Source organism: Cricetulus griseus, chromosome 3 (genome assembly GCF_003668045.3).
Source record: "Cricetulus griseus strain 17A/GY chromosome 3, alternate assembly CriGri-PICRH-1.0, whole genome shotgun sequence".
Classification (NCBI taxonomy): domain Eukaryota; kingdom Metazoa; phylum Chordata; class Mammalia; order Rodentia; family Cricetidae; genus Cricetulus; species Cricetulus griseus.
This window is the reverse complement of record NC_048596.1, coordinates 261,290,853-261,304,240: the sequence shown is the minus strand read 5'-3', so window position 1 is coordinate 261,304,240 and position 13,388 is coordinate 261,290,853. Positions and strand designations below refer to the sequence as shown.

Below are 13,388 nucleotides of genomic sequence, written 5' to 3'. Positions count from 1 at the left end.
GTAACAACAAAATAATTTTATGGTTGGGGATCACTACAACAAACTGGATTAAAGGGTCACAGCATTAGGAAGGTTAAGAACCACTGTTTTAGAGGATTGTGAAGTTTTGTTGTTGGTAGAGTCACCTGGGGACTAAACCTAGGGTCTGTGCCTTGTACATAACAATCACAAACTGGGCACTGGAATTTTTCTAATATTTCCCAGGTGATTTTCGTGTACAGCTAAGCATGGGAAACCACAGCTCTAAGACACAATGTTCAAATCACACAACTGTATGTGGTTGCAAAAACTCTGGTTTGACCAAAGCCAAAAACTGTTGGGAGATGAGGTGTGTTAGAGCCAAAACAGGTAGGGACTGGAGTGTCACAGATTCTAAAGAATGTGCGCTTTACTGTGAAGGTAGAAGGTTTGGGGCAGCCAACTGGAAATCTTTCAAGTTTTAAACTGTGGCCAACTTCCTATGTGCATACAATGTATAACACCCACTCCATTGCCCTCTATCATTCCCTCTCCTGATGACTCCCTTCTTTCCAATTAGCCCCCTATTCTCCTATCTCCCTCTGTGTGTGTCTTCCTCCACCTCCCTTTCTCTGTATGTGTGTGTGGAGGGGGTACAGTCACAGCTTCTGTGTGTTCATGATTATAGTGGCCCTGTCATAATCTGTATCTACTGCAGATTTTAAATACGAAAGTTACATAACCAAATTCAATTTCTAAAACCATCACTCTGGTGGATACAGAAAACAGACTGAATCAGATGAGATGATGTCAGAAATCCAAAGAAAGTTAAGGCCAGAACTTGGATACTGGCCTTAAGGTTGGAAAGAACTTGAGAAATATTTGGGAGGACCATTGGTCCAGCCTGGATGAGGGGACAAGAGAGATGTCATATCTGGCCTCCCTGATTTCTAGAAAGGATTAGTGGGTAGGTAAGAGCATAGAGATTGCATACATGGAAAAGTATGTTTGTTCTACTTACAACACTATCTACAATGTGAGCAAGAGATGAGGAATACAGAAAACTAAATGCAGGGAAGTGTCAAGTAGACAAAGTAGATATTACCTAACCTACACCTTTACACAGCTTTGTTTTAGGTAATATATCACATTTTCCCTTAAATGTAGCATCTATTTGGTCATACTTTAAAATCCATGTTTACTCAAACAGTAACTATAAATCAGAATTTAGGCTACAGAAAGCTAAAAGAACTATCACTCCCCTTAACAGACATGTTACAAAATCAAAACTTCTTAGCTCATAAAGGTCTTAGGCAACAAATTCAGTCAAAAGAAACTGCTACCCCCATTGATGGGCACCACCTAGGAGAGAAAGAAGAAACCAGATCTGTGTGTTAACTGTCAGCTGAGTAAAATGACTGAGAAACAGGCGTGTTGCTCTCTCCTGGATGTCCTTAGAAAGACTGGCGGGGGGGGGGGGGGGGGGGAAGCAGGCAGCTGGAAAAGCCACCTGGTGATATAGATGGTGTAGGCCAGATAGATGATCACAGTCTGCCTCTGGGGATTCTTTTACAGAAAGCAACCACCTCAGCCAATGAGAGAGCAGCAAATCTTGTTACCCTCCAGGATAAAAATATACTACTGCTCCAGTATAGAGCAGGGTAGAAGGAAGAATGTCTACCTCAGGGGAGAAGCAGAAGACTGTCCAGAACCAAGGATCCTACTCCAAGCAGGGGTCAGTTACTGCTGAAGGCACCAGAAACTCCCACCCAAAACCAAGCACAGACAAAAGCCAGGTTAGACCACCATAGTTTGGAAAGGCAGGAATTCTGGGAAGGCTCTACCCCAATTCCCCAGTGTACTGAGCATGACCAGAATCCACATAATGATGGTGGCACCGGGTCACAAGCAATGGTTCAGCAGTGGGCAAGTGTATGGTGGGGGGGGGGGAAGGGGTGTCCCACTGCAGGCAGGCATGTGAAAGCTGGCAATGGAGCACTGACCCGAGACCAGCCCTGCAGCACCAGGTCCCAACTCAGCACAAGGCAACAGCAGCAACCTCCAGAGAATGCAAAGCATGTGGTACAGCAAGGGTAACCACAGCAACAGCCAAACTCAAACTCAGCTCAAGCCTTGAGTGGGGGATCACTGCTGGTCTTTGCCAAGATCATGTATCTCATTCTATGTTGCATACAACAACAAAAACTGAGATACACCAAAAAAACCTCTTCTGAGAGATACAGCAGTCAACAGAACCTGACCCAGATGGCACAGTCAAATCCACCAAGCATAGAGTTTTAAGAGCTAGGTGGAAACTCTTTGAGTTAAAAGGAAACACTATGGCAGAAGTTGAACAAAGCATATTAGATAGAAAAAAAAAGAAACAAAAAAACCAAAAAAAACTCCATCAATGGACTTGTCAGGAGACTGCAGGCAGCTGGGCAAAGAATTGAGGTACCAAAGGACATTATTAAAACTAAAACAGAAGAGAAAAAAAGATACAATGGAAAAAGAGGAAAACATCCAAGAGTTTCAAATAACTTATGTAATTGGGATCCCAGAAGAGAACAGGAAGAATAGATTTTTTGAAGATAGTGACCAAAGACACCAAGCCACAAAGCTAAGATTTTCAGAATCCAAAGCCAGACAAATTGTATTCCCTCCACAGTAAAATCACTGAATCAGAAGCCAGTGTCACCCACAGGAAAACTGAAGGCAAGAAGGCAGGCAGGCAGATACCTATATCCAGCAAAAATGTATTCAAAAGGTTTAGTCACAATAAAGATTTTTTCTTCTGTTTTTCCTTTTGTTTTGGTTTTGGAAGGAGAAATTAGGAGAATCACCTGTCAGCACTCCTTTATTAAAAACATGAAAGGAAGTTATTTGGCCAATAACATCATCATAGACAGAAGTGCCACTGTCGTGAGGAAGAATTAGCAGGCGAAAGAAGCACAGATACAAGTCTTTCCACCTATCATTCAAGATGAACTCCCATCTCCACCCACTTGAACTGTTGTCCTTTAACATACAAGCCTACTTAGGTCTCTAATAATTCTCCACTTTTGCTTCTTAGAAGATGAAAAACACTAATTTTTAAAGTCAGTTCTGGCACCATCAACAGCTGCTTAACATACTGCCTTTTAAAAGTTATGGCAATACTGTTTATTACCCACTTAGACTAAATTACCCTCTTGCTTGCTAATTATATAATTTCAAAATCGTAAATTACAATATGCAGCATTGAACAGTAAAAGGGAATCTTTAGAAAAACACGATTTTCATTTACAATAATCACAGTTTCACTTGCTTTAAAATGCTAAGGTTATTTAAAGTAACGTAAAAACTGCTCCTCATTAAAGCTACAGCAGTCTCTCCTTATACTGATCACTCATTCAGAAAAGCATATGGACTAATTATTTAAAAATCTGAATCTATATGAAGGTAGAATGGATGCTTTAAAAAAGTAGTACCACTACCACATGGTTTCTAAATCAGACACTGACCTAAAAGCAATCTTAATAATGGATAAGATTTTTCAGTCTCATCATATAGGGTTATTTATACTGCAAGCTAAAAAGAAACTTTTATAGCAATAAAATAACTTCTAATAAAACTCCACACAAAACATGTTCCTCAAATTAAATCTAAGTATAAGACAACATACAGGAAATAAAACCATAGGAAATAAAATCACAACCAGAAGCCAGGTGATAGTGGCACACACCTTTAGTCCCAGAATTCAGGAGGCAGAGGCAAGTGGATATCTGTGAGTTTGAGGCCAGCCTGGTCTACAAAATGGGGTTCCAGGACAGCCAGAGTCTCCAAAAACCAAACCAAACCAAACCAAACCAACCAACCAACCAACCAAACAAACAAAACCCAAAACCACAACCAGTGACACTCAGCAAGGAATGTGCAGCTGAGACACCACAGTCCCAGAGGCACTTCCGTCCCAGTGGGATGAAAGCAACAGAAATTTCAGAAGGAAGCTGGAGACACCAAACTCAGTTTCAAACCAAGATACAAGGGAACAGCTTAGCCGTCCTAAGAGCTATAAAGTAGTCATCAGAGAGCAAAGATATTTCTTGGCTTCAAATCTCATCCTACAAACAAGCATACTGAAAGCCTGAGAAAGGGCTGCTTGAAAATGATATAACTCAAAGACTTATGACACATTTATATACAAATGAAAAATTGTTTTCTGAATCCCCAATAGTAGTTTCTAAGCTTTCCTAACTCTTTAAAATTTCTAAGTCAGTTTTCCTTTAATATCAATGATAATATCAATATCATCATCATCATCATCATCATCATCATCTTGTTTTGTCAGACAGGTTCTCTCTGCATAGCCCTGGATGTCCTGGAATTCACTAAGTAGATGAAGCTGGCCTTGAACTCAGGTCTTCCTGATCTGATGGGACTAAAGGTGTGGTGGTGCAGGGTAAGGTCGACTTGAAAACTGACACTGATGTTATAGGTAAAGAAAGCAGGGTCTACTCGAGATTCATGCTTGCCTGAAGCAGGACTGCTTGTGGGTGGAGAGGCCGTCTGGAGATTAAGAGCACTTGTTCCTCTTGCCAAGGACCTGGGTTCGATTTTGGACACCAACACAGTGGCTCACAACCATCTGTAACTCCAGTTCCTAGGGGATCTGATGCTCTCTTCTGATCTCCCAGCAGATACTGGGCAAAAGGACAAAAGCCAGACTCTAGACACATATTCTTTTGCGTCCTTTGACTCTAAATGCAGACATAAATCTAAAAGGACCACAGTTAGCTTGGCATCAGGAAGACTTCTAACTTAAATTTTATGTACATATTTATAGACACTTTAAATATTTAATTCTATATACTTTGGATTTAGTGAAACTACATAACTTAAAAAATTTTAAATGTACACCAAGTGTAGTGGCTCATACTATTAATCCCAGCACTCGGGAGGCAGAGGCAGAGGCAGAGGCAGAAGGATTTCTGTGAATTTGAGGCCAGCCTGGTCTACAAAGTGAGTTTCAGGACAATCAGAGATGTTACAGAGAAACCCTGTCTTGAAAAACCAAAAAAAAAAAAAAAAAAAAAGGGAAAAATTTAAATATACTACATATTAGTAGGGATCATTCTTTATAGCTAATAATTATATAAACAAAATATTTTAATATATGATGGTATTATCCTAGAATATTAAAAAGAAAGACTTTGGAGAGCCAGTTATCCTTATTCTTTGGAAGTCAGCTGTTCATGTGGGATTCTGTCTGCAGTCATCCTGTTATACCACATTAACTTCCATCACGAGACAGCACAGCTACAAGCTCAACCCAAAACTTCTTAGCAGTTTTTATGCACACACTCGCATTTACTAAGCACTCAATGACAATCACCAGAGCAGCTTTCAAGCCCTTGAAGCCCTCACACCTGTATAAGCAGCCCCAGTGGTTCCCATATGCAAGCAGGGTTAGTAGCAACTATTTCAGCCTGAAGGTGCACATGGCAGAGGGATGAGAGAATTTGAGGATGCAAACCAGTTTCCTATTACTTTTTATTTTTTTAATCTTTGCTCAACACACACATCCAAAGGCATCACCTCTTAGCATATTGTGCCTGGAATACTCTACAAGCAGCTGTCCTTTCCTCACTCTCTATCATCACATATAAATCTCCATCCTTTAGTTTTCTTCAAACTCCTATTCCTGATCCTTTCCAAAGTCAACACGCCATAAAGAAGCACTTCTGAGAGCGTCCGGTCCCCCGGGACCATTTTATCTGTTTTTCAGCATGTGCTACAAAGGACAACATGGGCCTTGCAGTCAAGAGTCCAGATCAGCTTCTGGAAGGGCCTCACATGGCCACCCTGCATGACTGTACAAGCCAAGCAGCCTTCTTTGTTGTGGCCTCTGCTTCTCTGAGACTGCATGTCCTTGCCCTCAGTGCTGCCACCATCCCTCCCTCTGAAGGCTTCTTTCCCTTTCCCTGCACCTACTCAAGTGTTAAAGGTAGTTTCTAGCAGGCCGACAACCTTCTCACAATGGAAGGTCACAATGAGCTGATCTGTGTGACCAACAGAATATAGCATGACTAGATAATTGCATTTCCAAGGTTAGGTTAAATGGATTCCGTGGGTTCTGTTTTGGTCCAGCTCCTCTCCATCTTTTTGTGGGGAAGACAACTGTGAACAGTCCCACAGAAGCCCTCCTACCCCTGCTACATAAATGTGTTTGTGGAAGCTGTGTCTCTGGTCCCAGGACAGTCTGCAGAGAACACAGGCCCAGCTGACAGGTGGATGGGAGCGCCTAAAACCAGCACTATTTTCAAAGACCTGAACCTGTGCGATGTTCCTTGTTCTGAGCTACGAAATTTGAAAGTAACTGCAACTCTGCATTAAAGTAGTTCAAATTTGCAAGTTAATACTCATCGCAAAAGAGGCCTATGAGAGGATCACCATGTGCAATTTACCTCTCTGCATATGACATGTTTGCTGAATGGCGATGATCCCTCAAGTCCTGATCCACATGTTGTGTAAGTAAGGCCTACGAATGGGGTATTATGAGAATCAACTAAAACACACTGACTGTTCTTAGAGCCATGTCCTGCTCACTAAAACGGTTTAGGCAATGTTATATCCTACAAGGAAAGTTTCTAACCTGGACATGTCCCCACCCTTAAAACCAAAATGCTATATAAAGATGGTATGAGCCATGGTGAATTATGAAAATATGAGAAAAATCAATGCGCTCTCAAGTACATGGGACAGCTCCTCAAGGGAAAGGACAGCAACACAAACATGTCAGTAAGCTCAAACAAGTCAGCTCCCTACGGTGCCCACCTGGAAGGTATACTTCATCTTCTTGAAGTCCCACAGGAAGTACATGTGTGCTCCTAGGTTACATTCTAGGGTTCATATTATAGCACAGGCATTTAGTTTCAAGTACAATCTGGCCTTTCCTACTTCCGTAAAATTTAGAGGAAACTTTCTTTAAGCTGAGTCTACTTAGCTCAAGGTCACTAAATGAAATTGATAGCCTCTTTTGTTTTCCTTCCTTCCTTCCTTCTTCCCTTCCTTCCTTCTTTCTTCCTTGGTTTTTCAAGGCAGGGTTTGTCTTTGTAGTCCTGACTGTCCTGGAACTCTATTTGTAGACCAGGCTGGCCCTGAACTCACAGAGATCCACCTGCCTCTGCCTCTTGAGTGCTGAGATTAAAGGAGTGCACCACCAGTGCCCAGCTAAGGTTAATAAACCTCTTAAATGTGTTGCTGCCACCACTGTGTAGTCTATGATTAACTATTATTGCTTAAATAGGTCATTAAAATATATAATTAGCCTATCACACCTTACATAATCATACACAGTAAGCTGCTAATAAATTACATAGTCACTAATTACAGGAAAACACATGTGAAATGCTCTGTATAGTTCTGGCACAGAAAAGTGTTGATTGAGTAGCCATGTTTAAGATTTTTCCTCCCATAGCTATGTACTGCCAATGCTCAACTCTCAGGGCTTGCCTGTCACACCTGACTATTTTTAATTCTGACTCCCTTCCCTGAACCCAATTCCCCTTCCTTTTCAGTTTTGGGATCCTAAAACAGTTACTAAGGCACAATACCTCTGACCTGTCTTTATGATCAACTCACTCTCTTGGTCACTAAAGAAAGCAAAGATAAATGAAATTATATTATACATTTATTTATTAAATTAAAGAGTCAAAAATCATAGCCTGTATACTCCTGAAAGAAATCCTCAATACTCCAGAGAACAGAGGCTTATGTACAGTTCCAAAATAACGCAGTGGTAAAGAATGTGAGCCCAATGAATAAGCCTGACTTTTCAAAGCTTACAGCACCTCCAGCCAAACACACAGGTGGCCCTCTACAAAGCACAACCCTGCCTGCACTTACTGCTCTGTGCTGTACAAGAGTAAGAAATACCAATCAGGTGTCTCAAAAATAGTCAGCTGTGGGATCTGGCACTAATACCAAAAGGCAGAGTGTAGGATTACCGCTGCAGTTACTGACCGAGTAAGAGGAGTGGGTTTCTGACCACTCGCTACCTTAGTAAAGGAATGTAACCTAACAGTGAACACAGAGCCACACCAAGGGAGCCACAGCTGCCTGAAAACAACAATGAAGGTGCTGACTGTGCCACTGTGTATGAACTATTTCTCTTTTAACCCGACAGCAAAACAGTTTATCAACTATAAAACTCTAAATGGAAACTATAATAGTGTATGTGTGAATATTCTAAAAGTAAATATTCATAGACAGAGAGAGACCCCAAATGACCAGTGGTTCAACTTACAAACTTTTGACTTTAAAATATTGTAAGCCTATGCCCACCCAACCACTCTGTTCTCCACTGTGTTTGATAAATGTGATGCTTTGTTAGATGAATTCTGGTCATCCAGGGGACACTGTAGCTCATTTAAGATAGGTTTTGGGAAGACAGATATATTAAATATACTTTCTACTTATAGTTTTTTTTTTTATAGTGGATTTATCAGACCATATTCACATCATAATTTGAGGAACCACTGTACATACATATACATGCATACACAAAATGAGCAGTGTGTATATATATATGTATGTGTATCTTTCACTAGCAGTAAAGGGGAGGGGTATACTTGCCCCCCCCACTTTCTGCTGTCAAAAAGGAAGTGGACAAGCCTAAGACAGCATTCTCCCAGAGTCCAGCATCCCTTTCCCTACCCCACTATGTTTGGCCAGCAGTTTAAAGACCTGCCTTTTCTAAAGGAAAATTGTTCCCTACATCCTTAGTAACCAGATTTGGATCAGAAGACAAACTGGGAGCCAAATCAGTTAAGAAAAAACAAAATAAAGCAAAAAGATACAGCTAATTATTGGTGGTGGGGGAAACCATCAAGTTACAAAGCTGAAAAGGTAGACACAGTATAGAATCCAACTTCAGACTGACGGGTACGAATTTAGAATACATTCATAGAAAAGGGTACTGTGAATGAAGAAAGGAAGGAAGCCATTCATCTCTCTAATAAGCTAAACAAACAAACAAACAAACAAAAAGCCTATAACCTATTCAGGGTTAAGCAAAGGAGAAATCCTAAACATTACATCCAGAGAAATGGGGCAGACCCATAGCAACTGTGGATGGTAGTCATCTAGTGACTGACACAGGATTTGGGAATGGCTTGTTCTCAGAATCCTCATATGAGTGTCTCCAAAAGAGGGAAACATTAAACAGATGACCAAACCTTAGAGGATTCCTAAGTCTGGGAACACAATAAATATGGGTCAGTAACTTTTACAAAACAATAGACACTCAGAATGTTAGAAAGCATTGTTTTTTCAACAACATCTAACATTTTCCAGCACCTTTTATTTACTGAACAAATCAGTAAACCATCATTCAAGATCTCAGTTTCTATGGTTTCAGCTACCTGCATCACCAGCCATCCAAAAATACTAAATGGAAAATTCTAGGAACAAACAAGCCATACTTTAAAACTTGCTGGCCATTCAAACAGCACAATGCCATCCCACGGTGCTCTGCTCTACCTCACTAAGAATCAGCTCTGCAAGGGCATACAGACAGACCTAGGCTCCATCTCCCTTACCTGGGTGACTGTTAGCTATTGGATGGGCTGCATCAGTATTGCAATGCTTGTGTTCAAACAGCCCATTGTTATAGTCAATAGCATCAGAGTTCAACGGGAGTGATGCAGTAGTTACAGTGGTTATACTTCTCCAGCTGTATAAGCATCTTAGTGCACCTAACAGAAAGTACACTGTATCATAATGATGCGTGTTAAGGACTAGATACTCTGTGAGTTCAGGCAGGCAGGGAATTGGAATGTATGGGGCCCAACCACTGGAGATACCTTTACATATTCTCAGGCTGCGACAAATATGTGCCAGACTAATCTTAAGTATCAGAAGATTTACTACTTTCTCAGACCTGCCTGCATTAAGTAGCTATATGGGGCAGAAAGGACAGGCATGGAACTCAGAGTCAGGAGAACTGAGGCCCTACTTCTGCCATGACATGGTTCTCACTTTAGGCTGGTAAGAGTGACAGAGTGGTGGTTCAGAAATCCTAAAACTCTTGGGTTAAGATGCTTCTAGTTCTTCTCAGTTTAAGTTTATTCTCAGCAAAGCAGTACCTAATAAGACTTTTCTAAAGGTCAGACTCCTGCCTTTTAGCCAAAATCCTAAGAGTAAAATAACACTTGCTTGTTTTTTACAAAGAACAGAAATGAGAGCTTACTTCCCTTTTATCTGGTATTTAATTAACACAAATTCCCAATACCTAGATTTCTATAACTTCTTCAGCCAATCCAAGACAGCATGGTTTTATACTACGCTTCTTTTCATTATCTGTTCCACTTACAATTCTGCTATGATGCCAAATACGCCTTCTGAATTAACAGTATATGTTACAATCATGTTAGGTACCAAACAGAAGCTTTCTCTCTGCTTCAACATCTGCAGCTGTAAAGTGAAGATACACAATGTTTCAAAAACTATTGAAAGCATCAAATAAAGGACATGGAAGCCGGTACCTAGTACTAAATACAGCTGCATTCAATGTGCATTTGCCTGTCTTCCAAGTCTGTGAGATGATTGTCTACAAAAGCTGCCTAAGCACCTATGGCACTTTAATGGCACTTTTACTCCAAGAGACCTAGATGAACTACAGCACAGCAGCATGTTTAAGTCCTGCATTAGGTACTATTTCATAATCTCACTTCAATAAACACAGATTCAGCACTTATAATATGCCAGATTCTTGTCTGCTATTATATGAAAATTCAAAATGAGCAAGACAGAGACCTTATTTCAAAACATTTAGGCTAGAAGAGACAAAAACTATAATGTGATTAAAAACACAAGTAGGTACAAGGAACAGAAGTAGCAGGATGAAGCAAGAAATTCACACTGCTTGACAGAGCGAAGAGTATGAAGCTGAATAAAGATCTATGTAGAAGGAAAAGGGAAGGCATTCTATAGGCAGGTTTGCTCTGAAGCCCCATTTGCTCACTATAACTTAGGGCAGTTCAATTAGCCTGAATTGCTTTGTACATATACTTTGTAGACTAGAGAGAGTAATCCATAGGAGACATCCAATAAATGGTGGGCTTATTGTCTTGGGAGGTGTGTGCACAGACTAGGCTGTACATGGCACAGCAGTCAGCACCTCGTGACTAAGCCTCAAGCTACATGCAGGACAGCTATGGACCCCTGTATGTGCAGGACACACAGAACCACAGCCTGCCACTTTCTATAAGCAAATATTAGGCTCACACTAGAGATAACCAAAGCTCTTTGGGTCTGCAATCTGCTATTACTAACCAAATGGGAGACTTGTGGAGCTGAAAAGCCATTGTAATGATGAGAACATGAAATGTTCTAAAATATGGCTAAATATTGCCCACGGGCCCACTACATTTATATTACTCTACGACTCCCCAGACTAACTTTCTGTAAAATACCTTGAGCTAGTTATTAATACAGACAACATATATTCTTACTAAGTCTTTATCGTTATTCTGTTAATAAACAATTTAGACTTTGGAAATATGTTACTGTGGATAAATACATACAATGTCATAAGTGAGACAAAGAAGTCTATCTTGGAATGATCTCTATGTGGATTTAACTTTTCAGAACTATAAACATGCAACCAAGAAGAGTGCTGGCTCTAGAGTTTCCATCTAAAAGGAATTAAATACCCTGAAATTGTCCTGGTGGTACATAATTCTATCACACTTTTCTCTTCAAACATGTGAGCCCTTTATCATGCCAGATTCTGTCAATAAACATATGTATACTATATGCTATGAACTTGATATCAGACAGATTTTGAAATATTAATGTTCAATTAGAGTTAAGACATTTTAAAGAATTGAGGGTTTTTTTTTTTGGGGGGGGGGGAATGTTGGAGAGGTTGTTGTATCAGAAAAGCAGATACCCTGGACTCAAATCGTTAGTCCTGTCACTTTTCTATCAATAGTGCTCCTTAGAAGCTAGTTTAAAAACTCAGAACTCAGAGTATAAACATTTCCACATTACGAAAAGCAAGTTTCTTCATAAAGCAAGCCTACAGATCTGACAACTGATGCTATAATGTAGCTAAATTCAATTCCCAATCACCTTCATTACTGAATTCGCAAATGTCACAGATGCAGCAACCTGAGGCCAGAAGAAGACACAGACCGACAAAAGGAAATAGGAGAGAAGACAGACAACTGCTTTGACTGACCTAGACCTTGGCCCAGCCCCTGACCCACTATAATCTACTTAGTCATCTCTCTCTCTCTCTCTAAAAAGGAAAACGAATGGTCCAAGCAAACAGATCACCGTGAGACGGGAAGGGGAGTACTGCATTTGGTTTGAGATTTGTCAGCAAGAGCTACACCAGGAAGAAAAAGAATAAAAATGATGGAAACTACAAGAAGCAGTGTGTGTGCGTGCGTGCGTGTGGTGTGTGTGTGTGTGTGGTGTGTGTGTGGTGTGTGTGCGTGTGCGTGCATGCGGGGCGGGGGTGGGGGGTTAATGACACAAACGTGAACTGTGATCCAGTCTGGGCACTGGCGCGACTCGCGCGTGCTCCAGCGGCCGGCACGGGGCCGGGGGTGCGGACGCCCAGAACCCGCGTGGAGTGGGTCCCCACCGCTCCCTCCGCCCCGCGCATTACCCGTGAGGTTCCTCAGCACCGTGCCATGGGCCCAGAGGCTCAGGACCTGCTGCACCGACAGGTTGATCATCGAGTGGTCGGCGCCCTCCGCCCTCATCGTCCCCGCGGGGCGGCAGCGGGGCGCTCCGGGGGGCGCCGCTCGGCGGGTGTCGCAGGCAGCGTCCTCCCCGCCGGGGAGACATCGAGGAGCGCGGGAGGGCGAGGCCTGGGCCGCGGGAGGCACCGCCGCTCCCGCTCAGGGCCCGCGTCGCGCCGCGGGGGCCCGCCACGCCACGAGGCTCAGGTCACGTCGTGAGGCCCGCGCGGAGCGGCAGCCGGCAGGGGCAGGCCGGGGGACGAGGCTCATGGCGGGGACGCGCGACGAGGCTGCGGCGCCCGGCCGCGGCACCTGCCGCCCCTGCCTGCCTGCCTGCCGCTCGGCCTTCGGGTCGCCGACACTCGAGGAGCCGCCCCCTCCGCCCGCGACCGCCCCGGGAGCGCGCATGCGCGTGCCCGCCCCTCTGCCCCGCCTCCCCCGGGTGAGCGGCCGCGCACGCGCACTGCCCTGGCTCCGCGTGCGGCGCCCGCGGCGGCCTCGAGCTCGAGTGGCTGTCTGCTCCCAGCGTCCGCCCGCAGTGGGGCGGAGGGACCGCCTCCACGTCACTGGCGCCACCGCCGGGACTCGCTGCTGATTGGCTGCTCCGAGGGAACGGCTGCCACGCCCCTCGCCCCCTGGGGACTGCGCGCCCCCGGAGACCCGAAGCGGCTGAGCCGGGCGGGCGTGAGAGCA

The 13,388-nt window shown here is 43.2% G+C and overlaps 1 protein-coding gene across 2 annotated transcripts in view; it reads right to left on the bottom strand.

The window, feature by feature from the left end:
- Positions 1-12,744, bottom strand: part of Tmem170b (transmembrane protein 170B) — a 39,099-nt gene extending 26,355 nt beyond the window's left edge. Inside the window, exon 1 of one of the 2 annotated variants that reach the window (XM_027410415.2) lies at positions 12,620-12,744. In XM_027410415.2, coding sequence (XP_027266216.1) covers positions 12,620-12,716 — 97 coding nt within the window. In that variant the 5' untranslated portion in view covers positions 12,717-12,744. The remainder of the gene's footprint in view (positions 1-12,619) is intronic. The other variant, XM_035442932.1, reaches the window with a different exon arrangement.
- Positions 12,745-13,388: the final 644 nt, after the last annotated feature.